We start from the raw sequence: 17,096 nt of genomic DNA, 5'->3' as shown, positions 1-17,096 counted from the left end.
CTAGCATCCTTGCGCCCGCCTAGCGACCGCCTAGCCGCCTCGCGCCCGCCTAGCAACCGCCTAGCTGCCTCGCGCCTTCCTAGCAACAGCCTAGCCGCCTCGAGCCCGCCTAGCTACCTAGCCGCCCACCTAGGCCGATTTTTCGAACACTGCGATTGACTGAAAGTCTGAAACAACAATGGCCTCTTTCAGCGTCCTTTGGCTTCTTTCGCAATCTATGCTTTCTCAGCTGCTTCTGGTTTCATGTGTCCATGGCTTCAAATGCTACTACCGATCCATCTGAAGGTACTAGCCATCTTTCAGGTATAGCATAAATACGTTATGTGATGTGTACGCAATGATTGAATTGAGAATGCAGTGACGGCGGCGTTGATCTCAATATTCAAGCAATGGGACATGCAAGCCCTGCTTATCAGTGGAGGAGAGCAACGCATTGGATTTGCCATCAATGGAAGTGAGTTTGAAAAGCCAGAGAATAATCCAGCCATCACTTGTGACTGTACTTATCACAAAAATACTACCTGCCACATCACCAAACTGTATGTTATTACCCTCCTCTCTCTCTCTCTCTCTCTCCCCATATTCGTTAGTCTTGTGTTGTTGACTGTAGCAAATCAATTAATTATCAAGTTTAGAAAACTAAGCAGAACATGCCTGACATATCAATTGTAATGTTAAGTGCCTAACTGCTCAATCTTTTTTCTTTCCAGTCGAGTTCATGCTCTGAACAAACGAGGGGTGTTTCCAAAAGAATTTGAGGCTTTAAGATATCTGGCCGCTTTGTATGAAGTTTTTCCAACCCCCTTCTCATATAAAAGACACAGGTTTCTTACAGTTCAAAATTGTCTCGAATACTTTTTATACGCAGAGATTAATCGCTGGTCATTGCATTTTGTTTCAATTCTTGTAGGAAACTTGATCTGAACTATTTCACCGGTCCCCTACCAGCATTCATCGGCAATATGTCTGCGTTGACAGTATTGTAAGTAGTGAAACATAGACTCCCAAGTGAGTTATACCATATGGCCAAAGAACATAGTACTATACATAAAATTACTCCGTTTTTATCCTGAATTATAAACGGGTGCTAATATCTTTAATTGATATTTCCATTCAGGTCAATTGCCCACAATTCATTCTCTAGGCCCATCCCCAAGGAGCTTGGAAACCTTAAGGAGCTAACTATGCTGTAAGCAAAGACAACTGAGAAATGCTCAATTGGGACATGTTAGATATAGAACCCCATATCATTTAATTCTTCAACATGACTTGTTGCAGGTCCTTTGGATCAAATAATTTCTCCGAAACACTCCCTCCAGAACTTGGTAACTTCGTCAATCTCGGGCTATTGTGAGTGCTTCATTTAACTCATCGAATTTGAATCACATGTTGCAATGTGTAATTATTTACTCTTAAAGGAGCAGTTTATTTGTTAATTCATTATCGATGAGCAAGGAGTGCATTTATCGTATGAAATTGGTAGCAATCAGTTTATTATTTTCACAGTAACATGGACAGCTGTGGACTCGGTGGAGAAATTCCTTCCACATTTGCTAAGCTCATCAACATGAAAATCCTGTAAGTTTTTTGTTTATTCAGTACTTTGAGATTTCTATTCTGGGATGAGCTTACTGTTATCATTCTGAGTTTATCTCAGTATTTTCAGATTTAGGAAGAGGTGATCTTGTAGTGCATTTTAGCTAGAGAGAATGAAGAAGAAATAGAAATGTACTGTTCTATTGATTTCTGCAGAGACTGCAGCTTACATAGTGTGACTGCTAGGAGAGAATTGTGATTCTCTCCTAACAGAATTTACAACTGTCATCCTATTAGATGTTGACACATGTCATAGCAAATCTAAGCTAGAGAACCTAGACTATGATCTAATGGCTCTCATTACATCACTTAAATAAACTGACCAAAATAGAGCAAAAAATAGATAATAGCTTCTGCTCTAAGTAATCAGCTGCAGGATTATATTTCAACACTCCCTTCTAATCCTTTAGCTGATTTCACACCAAGCAAGCTTCTCAGCCTCACAAAACGATCCTTAGGTAGAGCTTTAGTCAAAATGTCTGCTATCTGATCTTCTGTTTTGTAGTATATCAGTTCAATTTCTTTTGTTTGAATGGCTTCTCTGATAAAATGAAATTTCCTGCTGATGTGTCTTGTCTTTTGGTGATGGACTGGATTCCTTGCCATTGCAATTGCTGAGGTGTTATCACATAGAATCTGAGTCCCTTCTATCTGTTCTTCACCAAAATCTTCAAGCACAAATCTCAGCCACTTAGCTTGTGAAGTTGCTTCTGCAGCACTCACATACTCAACTTCGGCTGTAGATAGAGCAACTGTGTTTTGCTTGATGGAAGCCCAAGAGAACATGCCTGAGCCTAGTGTGAAGGCATATCCTGAGGTGCTCCTCATATCATCCTCACTCCCAGCCCAGTCACTGTCACAGTACCCAATTAGAGTAGCTGTCTTCCCCTTTGCAAACTCAATTCCAAAATCCAATGTGCCTTGAATGTATCTCAGCACCCTTTTAACAGTTCCCATGTGTTTCTTTGAGGGATTGTGCATAAACCTAGCAAGCAAGCTAGATGCAAACATGACATCTGGTCTTGTGGCAGTCAGATAAAGGAGACTTCCTACAATCTGTCTGAATTCACTTTCATCTGCTGCTTCACTCCCATCTTCTCTACACAATTTCTCATTCACCACTAATGGAATTGCCACTGACTTGCAGTCTCTCATTCCAAACTTCTCAAGAATTTTCATGGCATATTTCTTTTGATGAATGAAAATATGCTTGTCAGTTTGTTCCACTCCCATGCCAAGAAAATGATGCAACAGACCCAAGTCTGTCATCTCATAGTGTTGCATCATATCTTGTTTAAATTCTTCAAGCATTTTAGGATAGCTTCCAGTATATATAATGTCATCTACATAGAGGGAGACAATGATAATACCTGAGGTGTCACTAGTTTTGATATAGAGAGTAGCTTCACTTAAGCTTTTCTTGAAACCTGCAGTGTTGAAATAGGCATCTATTTCATCATACCAGGCCCTTGGGGCTTGCTTCAGTCCATATAGAGCCTTGTTCAACTTGAACACCTTGGTTTCCTTGCTCTCTTGAACATATCCTTGAGGTTGTTCAACATAAACTTCCTCCTTTAGAATGCCATTGAGAAAGGCAGACTTCACATCCAATTGAAATAGGTTCCATTCCTTTTGTGCTGCAAGGGCTATCAAAGTTCTGATGGTGTCAAGTCTTGCCACAAGGGCAAATGTCTCATTATAGTCGATTCCAGGCTTCTGTGAATAGCCTTTAGCCACAAGCCTAGCTTTATTCTTCTGCACAGTACCATCTAGGTTCAGTTTGACCTTGTAGACCCACTTAACACCTATTACTGGTTTGTTAGATGGCCTGTCAACTAATTTCCAAGTATTGTTCTTCTCAATCATCTCCAATTCAGCCTCCATTGCACATCTCCATGATTCATCCAAATCTGCTTCTTCAAAGCTGTCAGGTTCTACAATGCACATGTTGCATTGTGCCATGATGTCATTAATACTCCTCCACTTGTGAGGTGTGTGATCAAGCCTTTGAGTCTCTTCAAGCATTTCTTCCCCTTGAGGTGCAATTTCTTCTTCCATCTGCATTTGAGTATCCAAGAACTGAGAGTGATCATCTAATACCCTCTGTTCAGTTTCTGCAGTATCTTGATTTCCATCTGGCATAGGTACTCCCACATCTGCATTGCTAGGATTCTCCCATTTCCATGAGGCTTCTTCATCAAAATAGACATCCCTAGACAAGATAATCTTTCTTGTCTTAGGATCATACAGTCTATAGCCTTTTTCACACAATCCATAGCCCACAAAAATGCATTTGTGACTGTTTTCTTCCAACTTGTGTCTCAAAACAGAAGGAATAAGCACATGACATAGGCATCCAAACACTTTCAAGTGTGCAATACCTGGCTTTCTTCCTGTGTAGACCTCAAATGGTGTCATTTTCTCAAGAGATTTAGAAGGACACCTGTTGAGAAGGTAGACTGCTGTATGAACAGCTTCTGCCCAAAACTCATAAGGAAGACTCTTTTCATGTAGCATAGACTTTGCCATCTCAATCACTGTCCTGTTCTTCCTCTCAGCAACACCATTTTGCTGAGGAGAATATGCCACTGTCAGTTGTCTTTGTATTCCAGCCTCACTGCAGTATGTAAGAAATTCATTTGACATGAATTCTCCACCTCTATCACTTCTAAGTGATTTCACTTTGTGTCCACTCTGCAATTCTGTCATTGCTTTGAATTTCTTGAAACATTCAAAAGCATTGGATTTATTTCTGAGAAAATAAACCCAAGCCATTCTTGTATAGTCATCAATGAATAGCAGAAAGTATCTATTCTCTGACATTGATGCTATCTGCATTGGACCACAGATGTCAGTGTGAACTAATTCAAGTGGAGACTGAGCTCTCCAAGTAGATTCTGCAGGAAATGAGTCTCTATGCTGCTTTCCCAGCTTGCAGCCTTCACACACTGCTAAATCCTTCTCTAGACTAGGCAGTCCATGAACCATGTCTTGATTTGCTAGCATCTTGATGCTTTGATCATTAAGATGACCCAGCCTTTTATGCCAAGTCTGCAAACTGTGAGTCACACTTGCTCTCAACACCAACTGAGTAGCAGGTACCATTGTGAGAGAGAAACACCTATTGCTAGTCATTGGAACCTTAGCTATAGGATTTTGCAGTGACCAATCATCAAAAATTGTCACCATTCCCTTTCCAAATACTAAACAATACCCATGTTCCATCATCTGACCAACACTTAGCAAGTTCTCCTCCAAACTAGGCACCAACATCACTTCTTGAATGTGTTTTCTGCCTGTTTTGGTTTCTATCACAAGAGTACCTTTTCCTGCAACTTGAACTGTCTCTCCAGTCCCCATTTTCACCTTGGAAGTTACATCCCTTCGAATGTCTATCAGTAGCCTTTCATCTCCAGTCATATGGTTGCTACAACCACTGTCCACATACCAAGAGTTGCTCATTTTCACATCTGTCACAGCATTGCATGCATAAAACAATGTTCCAGTTTCTTCAACCTGATTGGCATAGTTCACCTTCTGCACAGATTGATTGTCATGGCAATTTCTAACCATGTGACCAAACTTTCCACATCCTCTGCATTTTGGTTTTCCTTCAAACCAGCACTTGCCATAGTGCAGTTTTTCACAGTGCTTGCAGGGTGTTTTAGTTCCATCATTTGATGCATTTGGTTTGGGATTTGAATTGGACTTGTTATTCCAATTCTTCCCATTTTCCTTCAAGTTCTTCTGAGACTTGTTACCTCCAGAAGAACTTCCATTCTTAGAGCTTTTACTCTCAATGTTCAGACTAGTGAAAGCCTTTTCTGTGGAATTTTCATTGTGCCTATCTAATCTGAGCTCAAAGTTCTTGAGAGATGCAACCACTTCTTGAATTTCAAGAGTGTCAAGATCCTTTGAATGCTCAATCACAGAACATATGGAGTCATAAGATCTAGGCAAGCTAATAAGCAATTTCTGCACAACTCTTTCTCTAGGTAACTCTTCACCATAATTCTTCATTTGATTAATCAGATCAAACAGTTTAGCAGCATAAACAGAAAATGATTCACTATCCTTCATACGAGTGTATTCAAACTCTCTACGTAAGCCTTGTAGTTTCACACTTCTTACCTGTTTATCACCTCTAAACTCTTGCTTCAAGATATCCCATGCACCTTTTGAGGTTTCTTCATTCACTATTCTGGGAAAAATTTGGTTTGAGACTGCACCTTGGATCAGTCCAAGTGCACGAGCATCTTTCATCAAAGTCTCAGCCGTTACAGATTTCTCTTCTTCAGCAGCTTTAGATCCTTCTTCCTTTCCTTTTGCCTTCGTTGGATCTGAAGCATCAAAGCCATTTTCAACCAAATCCCACAGTCCATGAGATTTCAGAATGGTCTTCAATCTAATGCTCCAAAACTCATAGTTTTCTCCATTGAATACTGGTGTACGAAGCTCAGAAGAGCTTGATCCTGCCATATTAGACATCAGACACAGCTAGACAAGCTTCGTGAAGTTTTGAGTGAGCTCAAACGTCAGCTCAGCCAAGCACCAGCTCCTTCTTCACAGATTCACGCCCAATAAACAATCAAACTAGGCTCTGAGGCCATGTTATCATTCTGAGTTTATCTCAGTATTTTCAGATTTAGGAAGAGGTGATCTTGTAGTGCATTTTAGCTAGAGAGAATGAAGAAGAAATAGAAATGTACTGTTCTATTGATTTTTGCAGAGACTGCAGCTTACATAGTGTGACTGCTAGGAGAGAATTGTGATTCTCTCCTAACAGAATTTACAGCTGTCATCCTATTAGATGTTGACACATGTCATAGCAAATCTAAGCTAGAGAATCCACCTAGACTATGATCTAATGGCTCTCATTACATCACTTAAATAAACTGACCAAAACAGAGCAAAAAATAGATAATAGCTTCTGCTCTAAGTAATCAGCTGCAGGCACAGTCTTAAATACCGATATTATCGGCGAAATCATTTTTTTGAATGGGCGATATTTTAGCCCATATCCACTTAATTATCGTCAATATATCGATATTTTCGTCGATATTATCGCGATAATTTCGGAGGCGATAATTTCCTACTCGTTCGTGTTTTATTTGGGCAATATATCGCGATATTATCGATAATATCGCGAGTGAAACTGAAAAATACATTAAATGTGTTGAGAAATGGTGCTTTTGCCAACAAGGGGATTCGAACCTCTCTCAATTGCATCCATCTACTGGGCCTTATCCACCAGAATCAATTTGTTAACAATGTTACGACGTGTAATATTTATATGGTCTTAAACGTTTTACAAGCTAATATTATCTAGGATAAATTTCCATTTAGAAAAAAAAAATCCCTAATATTATTTTATTATGTTTAATTTAGGCATATGTTTAATGTTACGACGTGTAATATTTATATGGCCTTAAAAATTTATGCAAGCTAATATTATCTAGGATAAATTTCTATTTATTAAAAAAAAAATCCCTAATGATAAATTTAGGCATATGTTTAATTTTATTTATTATTTTATTATGGGGGGTTTTTTTTTTTTTTTGTGGTTATATATTACGGAGTTGTATTATTATTCACTATTGAGTTTTAATATTGTTCATTATATGTGATACTAAGTTTTAACTTTAATAGGAATTCTTTCTATGTGGTAGTAAGTTACTCATATATATATATATTTTGTCAAGCTCATATATCTTATCATATGCAATATATTGTAGTAAATTAATATAACTAAAAAATTGTGGTGTGTTTAATTTTCTTTCACTAATTACTACATATTTTCTAAAGACACGGTGTTTGTCAGGTCGCTACATAATCAACTTAAATCACTCTACCCACCATACCATGCATTTTATTCCAGTTTTTTGTGATAAAATAATAGACAATTGACTAAATAAACATCCTCTAAAGTTTCAATAAAAATTTCCAAGTTTTTCTCACAATTTCCTTGATTTTTATTCAATTTTTATCGATATCGATATTTTGTCGATATTTCCATCGATATATCCGTGTTTTTGGACCACCGATATTTCCGAAACTCTCGATGTTTTAGACCTTGGCTGCAGGATTATATTTCAACACTTACTATGAGTCAACTTTTTGAATTTTAGCTATGCATCAGACAATCCTTTCTCAGCAAAGATACCTTCTTTCATTGGGAATTGGAGAAAACTGACTTCTTTGTAATTATGGCAAACTTTTAACCTTCTGNCAGTTATGAAAGCAGATCTGCATGGCTGAGATGGGTCTTTTATTTTATTCACAAGCATCTCAAATGTTTTTCTATGAGATTTCAAGGGAACTCTTTTGAAGGCCCAATACCAACCAGTTTTTCTCAACTGACTTCATTGGAATCTCTGTAAGGGCAAATGCTTAACACATTTTAAACTCTCTCTCTCTCCCCTCCATTTACTGGGCATCATTTATGTTTGTGTATGATAACGAAGGCGAATCAGTGATATATATTATGTGAGCTCGTCTCTTGATTTCATAAGAAATTTGAAGAACTTAACTGATTTGTAAGTTAATACCTCATTCATTCACGCACTGTGATCAAACTTCGTTTTCCTTTTCAAATTGAAAATCTTACTCCATTTACTAGTCCACTAATTTTTTTTGGTGGTGTAACAGAGTTCTACGGAATACATTAATCAATGATAGCATCCCTACTGATTTTGGAGAACATCAACGTTTACAGATACTGTACATTCCAGCAGATATATAAGCTTGAATCCCAAAGATACCAATTAATTTTCTTATCATTCTAATTGTTCCTCTAACTTATCACTCATGTTGCTGGGATCTGGGTTTCAAGAATTTAACAGGCGAACTCCCAAGTTCTTTGTTCAACATGAGTTCTCTTACATATTTGTAATACGGCCTGCTTCATTATTCACCTTTTCTGTACCTATGCCATTGAATTTCCTGCTCAGAAACTTAGTCGTTCATCTGACCTTTTTCTTGTTTCTTTGTTTCTTTGTTTCTTCTATTTTTTATTTTTTTTTTCTGGGTGCCTCCCTATAATTCATATGGCCAGATTTCTTGGAAACAATAGTCTGTCTGGACCTCTTCCAAGCCAAAAGAGCAATCGACTTCAGACTGTGTAAGTCCTAATGTCATAAAAGTATGCTATATGTACTGGCAATGAAACCAGTACTCTGTGTGTGCGCGCGCATTCTGGCAGCCTTTTTCTTACTTAAATTCCTTTGAACTTCCATGCCTTTTTGTGCCTTCTCATTCTGTATTGTTATGTGCAGAGATAAGTCTTACAACTATTTCTCAGGAAGCTTTCCCTCATGAGTAACCACAATATCGCAACAGTATGTCTCCTTTTTATCTTTCACCTTCATTTTTATGGTCCAAATCACCTTCATTGTGCATATATAATACCACATAAATGAAATTCAATAAATTAGAAGGGATGGATTTTAAGTACTGATATGTTGAGATCTTGAACACGAAATTTTCATCTTCATATGTGGATTGATTAATGATTTTATGCCGGAATTTAGTGGTCAACAACTTCACATTTGACAGTTCAAACATAACGTGAGTTGAATCAAAATACCCTTTTTTTAGACAGCTAGTTCAAACATAAAGTGATTACTATTACACTTTCGCAGTTTAATGGATTCTTCCACTACAGTTTAATTACTATAAATAATAATTGTTCTCTGTGTTCCGGATTGAATTGCCTCCCGAGGAATTTTCCATGCAATCGAAACACCCCACGATGTAATCTTCTTCTATATTTCACTAGCATTTATTTCTTTAATGCAAGATCATGTTACAACAATAGGCATTGCTTATCTCATTATGTATACATATTGTAGGAATGTCTTGATAAATCTAGTAAGCATATCTTGTGCTATTACATCAGTTTGAAGTTTTTTCACTAATCATAGCTTGTGCTATTACATTGAATTGTACGGATACAAACTTCTCAGTCAAGTGTGGAGGACTAGAAATGAGAGGAAATGATGGCATATTGTATGAGGCTGAAGACTCAGCTCTTGGCCCAGCAACATTTAGTGTAACCAGTACACAGAAATGGGCTGTTAGCAATGCGGGTTTTCCTGATAATTTGAATCAATCATTTGTCGAAACCACCCTTACGCAAGTCTCCGGTGCAGATTTGACAGCACGGCTTTTCGGGACTTCAAGAGTGTCCCCAGGTTCACTGAGAAACTATGGCCTGGGTCTTCAGAATGGACCTTATACTGTAACATTGCAATTTGCTGAAACGGTTTTTGCTAGCCGCGATACACAAACTTCACAAAGTCTAGGGTGTATTTGATTTCTATATTCAAGTAAGGCTGCTAATAAAGAGAAAAAAAAAAAACTTAAGCTAATTAAAGTAAAGGCAACCTCATTAGACAGAATTATTTAACCATCTCTTTATTTGCTTCCTAGGGGAACCTCAGAAGGAAGGACTTCGACATATCGAAGGAGGCAGGTGGGGTTAACAGAGCAGTTGCGAGACCCTTAAAGGTTAATGTGACAGAGAATTACCTAGATATTCATCTGTTCTGGGCTGGTAAGGGAACATGTTGCATACCTGAACAAGGTGATTACGGCCCGCTAATATCGGCTGTCCATGCTGCTTCAGGTATATAATATAATGTCAAGTTATGAAGATTTCCTATGAATGGTTTAAATGTATTTATCTGCTGTCAATTGATTGACACTGAACAATTATTCTGTTTCATTGCTCAGATACACCAACTACTCCAGGAAAAAGAGCAGGACTGGGGTGATAGTCGGTATTGCAGTCCCCGTCGGAGTAGTGATCTTGCTATTTTTATTTGCAGTTTTATATATGCGGAGAAAAACATCAGAAAACGATGACGATGAAGGTAAAAGAGAAATGCATATTATTAAGGGTTAATTCTGCATGCGGTTCTAGGTTCTTTCTAGTGTTGATAAGCATATTTGAGAGAAAATACTTCTGATATGTTGTAGAGCAAGATTTCCTTATGTGATGCATCTAACTTCTTGTACAGATCCTTGATTTAAAAACTAAAATTTAAATACCCGCCATATTGATTAACCATATACTCATATGTATGACATTTTCTGACGAATGCTCTATGCATTCCCACTACTTGTGCTAAATTTGAACAATATGGTTACATCGGAGATATGGCGATTAAAGTGGAGAAACTAGTTCATGATTGTGATTTGGTTCAAAATTCGTAACGACGTAAGTATCACGTTTCTTCTCATAACGTACCAAAAAAAAGGCCGAACAATTCTCTCTTTTAATTGGCTTCGGTAGTCGAATCCTATCCTGTACCTCATTAAACTTTTCATTTCTCAAGCTTTCTTAGAACAACACCACAGTCTCTTAATTACTTTCCCTTTCATATTAAAACAAATATGTCATTTCTCACGCTAAATCCAATGGTCTTTGCATAACTCATATGATATTCTTCCGCTAATTATATTTTTAAACTCTTTCCCCATAACATCTTCTCTCCTCGGTACATTAATGTCAACACTATTATAATAATTACTTTGACAAACCAGATGTTCAGTCTACATATGCCTACTCTTTGTTGCTAGTGCCCCGTGACTTGACCTTGCACAACCACCTAGATACCCCGAATCATTACAACCACCCTTTAATGTCCCTACGTCCCTGCCCATCTTAGTAGACCTCTCCATGCCTAAGAAATATAAATTCAAACTAAAATTACATTATAATCTAAGTGCTTACATACTTTCTCTTCAATTCAGACAAATGAATAATTTCAACATGCAATTGCACGTAGGCACGACAATAATTACACACAGGGATAATTGTTTCACAACCAAAAACATGCAATTGCATGAACTGATGACCCAAAATACATTCAACTTCAAAACCAGAAAAAGTGAGTCATTTGAACTCTTACTTAATGCTTCCAAACGTTCAACGCCTCTTTCTTCCACTTTCTTTCACAACAACTCAAATGAGGAAGCAATATCATCGTTCAAAGCCAAGGAGGTTATAAATCTTCGAAATATTTACGATGATGCTAGTTTTTTTCTTCAACTTGGAACTCATAGCTGCTATTACAAATCCATTCCCGCTGATGTCATCAACGGTCAAACTCCTCGGGCATCCATCCGCTCTTGTTTCTCCAGTTCGGGACTGAGTCTCATTAATTTAATGTAGCACCCCCCAGAATGGGCTTTGAAGCTCATATAAACATCGAGAAATAGGCGATCTCAAGTCAAGGCAATCCACCCTTCAATGTGTGAGATTGAAGTTCTGTATCAGCTTCATCGATTGATGTTGTTGAAGTAGCGGTTGACACTTCGAACAAATCAAACTAAATACTTCTCAATTTGGTGAGCATTAGATGAAAGGGAAGCCTCGTTAAGAAAGGCATAGCCTAATTGAGTGAGGTTTTGCCTATGAACTGTAGCTTTCTATATGTTTTGGGCAAGCAGAGAGAAGAGTTGAAAGACCTCGCTTAGGATTGGATGAGGCAAACAGTCGCGAGTGTCTTAGGTTTTCATGTGGACGACCTCTAATGCGTGAGTCTGGATCTCTTTTCCTTTCTTACAGTCACATGTGACTCACGTGATGTTCAATATATATATATATATACAGTCCCAATCTCTTGTACCACAAGGGTCCTAGAGATTGTGGTCACCCACCGTTGGATGTAAATCCAATAGTTCAAAAAAGTTTCTTAAAAGGAGTGCAAGAGTGAGTGAACTGTTGAATTTACATCCAATAGTGAGTGATCACAAATCTCTTGGACCCCTGTAATCCAAGAGATTGAGACTGTATATATATATGGTCTTAAAAATGAAATATTCAGAAATTCCAAAAATGCCCTTGCTTTATTAAAAACACAAAAACAAAAATATCAATATAAATGGGGTAAACGGTCAAATGAAGCCATTAAACATAATTAAAAGATTTTTAAAAAGAAAAAAAAACTAAAACACTTCGAAAACCATTACGCTCACAATGGAAATTTCAAAACTCACTACCATCTCCAACACCACCACCTCACCTCCACCACCACCACCATCTCTACCACTACAACCACAACTACCATCACCACCACCACCACCTCACCTCCACCACCATCACCTCCACCACCATTACCACCACTACCATCACCACCACCACCAATACCCCCCTCTCCCACCACCACATGGTTAGCACATAATACTTTCAACATCATGTCCATTTTAGTCATTATTCCCAGTTACAATAGTTTTGTATTAAAATTTGCCAAATTGTTTTGACATTGCTTTTTATACTAACAATATTTTAAAAATATTGTTAACCAAACATGAAACTGCTTTACTTCATCGACTGAGAAATCAATTGGCTCTATCACTCACCTATTCATGCTTTAAATGGACACCAAATGCACTCAAAGGAGGGTTTGTGCTTTAGCAAATGCTTTTGTTTTCCAAGGGACAGATTTCACAGTAATTTGTAAAAGTATGTAACGTGTTAGTTAGGACTGTTGCTAATTGCTTGTAGCCTCGTGACCCCACATTATACTCTCAGCTTATCCCAACCCTACTTTTCAAAAAAGCTTGTACTTTTAGCAATTAGCTTTGGCTACTTCAGATCCACCTACACTTGTGTTTTACGCTTTACACTGCCCCTTGGCTACATTATAATTCCGTAACTTTAAATTAAAACACATGAATTTCTTTTATTTGGGGCAATGGAAATATTTAATGAACCAAAAAAAGTGCTGCAAAGTGGCAGTAGACTAGCACCTTAACTCTGAATTTCCCGAAAAAAAAAAAAAAAAAAGACTATCGGCTATAAATATTTTGAATCATTAATTACCCGAATTTTCGATAATTGTTTAACCTATGCACTATAAAATATGAGTGAGGATTTAAGTATTTACCATTTACATAAGGTATTAGGTTCTATTCTCCCTCTCCAATATCACTTATAATAATAATAATAATAATAAATTTACAACCAAAACTCGTCATTAATGGCAATTAAACTTGTAAATCCCCTTTGGAAGCAAGAAGAAAAGAGAGAGATTAATATATATCTATGAAGGTTGGCCCAAGGTGGAAGTTAACAAAAATCTCGAAACGTGTAAAGCCTATTCAATCAAAGGACCTCCAATAGTTGCTATAATGAGACAACATGATTGATAGGCAGATAGCGTGAGCTTTTTTTGGTACTGACCTTCTTTCTTTTTATAAAGCCAACACTAAAATAAAGTGCAATTAATCAAGCAGTAATAAACTTCACTTTAGGATATATAGCCGTTGCAAGATATGATATAGTAGTAGCACAGCCAAACCCCAAAAAGTCAAGAAAATGTAAAAAAGAAATAGGCATGGGACATGCTAGTTTTTTTTCTTTTTTTCTTTTTTAAATAATGGATTAATAAACTCACACAACCGACCAATACACTTCACAACAAAACTATATTATAATTAGGTATCGAATTCATCATAAATATATATCTTCATTGAATCGACCGTGAAACCTCCTCTAACTAACGAAGATATTAATTTTTTCACTCTACCTAAACATGAAGATGAAAAGGAATTAAAAGCCTATTAATTAGGATCTACGCTCCTCCTCAAAAGACAAAAAAAGAGTAGAAGAAAAAAGAACACAGAGAAAATTAGAGGGGAGAGATGGGCCCCACATCCAACCAGATCAGCCCCATCTAGAACCCCTTGACTTTTTAAAACCCAGTATCTTTTTATGAGCTCAACCTTCCCACTCTCATCACATCTCCATTAAAAACTTGGCTGCCAAGAAAATGACAAAGGCACAAAAAGAAAAAAAGGGTCGGTGATGATAACGCCTGGCACCCACCCACCTGGCAATCTCTGCTTCAAACACACCACTTCCACAACAAACCTCGCACAAAACCCGTTTCCCTCTCTTCTTCCATTATTTACCCCTCAAATTTTCCCAGGAAACAAACACTATGTTTGATCTCAACGCAAATCCACATGAACACCCTTTCCTGTTCAACAGTGGTACAGAGCAAATCACAAGTGACACAAGCCATGATACTTGGCAGGCCATGAACTATGCCTCCCGGGCTCAGAAAACAGCTCATAATTATGCAAACTACAGGAGCTGGAACAGCATGGGAGCTCGGATAAACGAGGGAGCTTCTACTGATGATGACGAATACGACTCCGGTGTTCGCTCGCCGCCGTTGTGGGAAACGGCAAGTCGTGTGAACAACTACCGGAGCTTGTCCCCTGCTTCTAGAACGCAAGCGATTGCCAGAGGGCAGAGGGAGATGATGGAGATGGTGAAGAACATGCCCGAGTCGTGTTATGAGCTTTCGTTGAAAGATCTGGTGGAGCATAAGAAGCCAATGGTGGATGAAGAAGATGATCGAGATCAAAATGAAGAAGAAGATGATAAAAGTACTCAAGTTTTGGTTAGGAGGGGAAATCTAAATGAAGAAGGGAATTATAAGAAGAAAAAGAGTGAGAAGAAGAAATTTGTTATGAGAAGTGGGAGTATAGATAGTGGGGGGTTTCTTTTGAAGATGGTTTTCCCAATTTCTTTGGGGCTCAATAAGAAAAACATGAACAAGATCAACAGCAACAACAACAACAACAACAACAACAAGATGAAGAAGAGTGACAGTGTGGTGGTGGGTGCAAATAGCAATAATACAACAAGTGCAAAGGTGTCTCCAAAGCCTCAGGGGCAGGGGCATGGGCAGGGGGTGGATGGATCTGTGAAGGGGGGTGTGGAGAGTGAGTGGTGGAAGATGAAGAGGCTTTCTGTTTCTGAAAGGAGTGAAAGTGGTGTTTCTAGTATTAACAGTGGAAGCATGAAAAGCAGTGGCAGCAGCAGCATTAGCAGTTCTAGCACCAGAAGCATCAGCAACAGCAGCAGGTATGTATTAATTCACTCTCAGTTTTCATTTCATTAATTGTTTTTGTCTATTTCTTCCGTTCATATCAATTTTTCATTAGGCTAAACAAATATTGCATATCAAGTCATTATAGGATGAAACAGGGAGATTTTATTTTCATGGATTTCAGGAAAGAAATAAAAAAGAAATCCTGAAGAAAAAAAAATACCTAGAGTTGTGTTTTTCAGTAATGGAGGTCAAAGTCTCTTGTGAAGGAACAGAGAAAGGGCAAAAGGAAAAGCATACAAACGTGTGAAACTGATCAAGTTGAATGTAATTCACATTCTTCTTGCTGACCTAAAACCCAAAAACAAAGGGAAAAAATTCACATTCTAGAAACTGATTTTCCAACTGTCATGACTAAAATCCAAAGTTAGGACTGTATGATGCAAAAGCAATGCAAGTTGGGGGTTTTTCCAAATTTGGCACCATTGGAAAATTGTTAGGAAGTTTACAACATCATTTTTGTATTAAGAACTTCTAGATATTTGTCGACATACAAGTGGTAGGTAATATATCAATTTTAGAAAATGGACCCCAACGGGGTCTAGCTCCAGTGGAAAAGGATCTCGACTTGCTATCTAATGGTCTCAGGTTCAAACTCTCATGGTGTATGTGCGAAAGGGAAACTCCCTCCCTTTTGTAGTTTAGATTGTATTTAGAAAAATATGTATATAAAATGGACAACTGGAGTTATCTAACCAGTGACACATTGTGCACCTATCTCTGTATCCTTTTTATTTTTAATGGTTTGATTTAAGAATTAGTTTATGGGTGCAATATTGCAGGCGCAAGAAGGGTGGCTGCTGGTCATTTATCATGCTCAAGAAGAATAAGAGGCGGGATTGATTGAAGGAGTTGCCTTCTAGATATAAAAAGCTGGAGATTAATATTAATTAAATGTTTGTGTAATTATCTCTCAAATAAAAAAATGCTTAGGTATACATATAATAGAATATTGCAGACGAAATTTTCCGTTGCTTATGTATAGTCTTGCAGTTTTTGAAAGAGATGGTAAATCTTTTTTCTTTTCTTTTTTTTATAATTATTTTATAAAATCATTTCCTGTTTTATTGGATTATATAATTCAACATCTGCTTGCTGAGAGCTGAGTGTTGCTTTCAGTTATTCAACCGCTTGGACGGCCTGTAATGAATCCTATCCAATATGGTTTACTGATGATGAGTGTTATAATGGAAAAATTGACTATATAGAAATACGTGGCTTGAAGCGTGTTGACTATTCAGATACTAATTGTTAAGAATCCACATGTAACTCGTTTGTTTGTATATAACGTAATGTGACTCTGATACGAACAATTAAGAACTCACGTGTGAAACTGCTAGATATTTGATTTTCTTGTAGGTAGAGGATGGTTTTCTTGAATTTGAAGGTAACTTGAAATAAAAGAATGATTATGTTGTAGGTAGGCACTAAATTTTTCTTGCAAGATGCCAGACTTCTAAGCATGGAATGACGAAATATTATATGTATATGTAAAAGATATGGAAAACAGAGTAATGATTCCATTTTGAATCTTTTTATGCGGGCTGTTCTCAACTACTTTACAGAAGTTGATGTCTATCACAAATATTA

The 17,096-nt window shown here is 37.5% G+C and overlaps 1 protein-coding gene and 1 pseudogene across 3 annotated transcripts in view; both read left to right on the top strand.

The window, feature by feature from the left end:
* Positions 1–251: 251 nt before the first annotated feature.
* LOC117636875 lies at positions 252–10,624 on the top strand (annotated as a pseudogene).
* A 3,726-nt stretch (positions 10,625–14,350) lies between these two features.
* The window catches only part of LOC117637869 (probable basic-leucine zipper transcription factor E), a 4,825-nt gene continuing 2,079 nt past the window's right edge, over positions 14,351–17,096 (top strand). For 2 of the 3 annotated variants that reach the window (XM_034372914.1, XM_034372911.1), the window contains exon 1: positions 14,351–14,606. In XM_034372914.1, coding sequence (XP_034228805.1) covers positions 14,547–14,606 — 60 coding nt within the window. In that variant the 5' untranslated portion in view covers positions 14,351–14,546. Of the gene's footprint in view, positions 15,482–16,288; positions 16,529–17,096 lie in introns of those variants that run through there. The other variant, XM_034372913.1, reaches the window with a different exon arrangement.

The sequence above is a fragment of the Prunus dulcis genome, chromosome 8 (assembly GCF_902201215.1).
Source record: "Prunus dulcis chromosome 8, ALMONDv2, whole genome shotgun sequence".
Classification (NCBI taxonomy): Eukaryota; Viridiplantae; Streptophyta; class Magnoliopsida; order Rosales; family Rosaceae; genus Prunus; species Prunus dulcis.
Note: the sequence above shows the minus strand (reverse complement) of the source record. Positions and strands in the feature narration are given on the sequence as shown.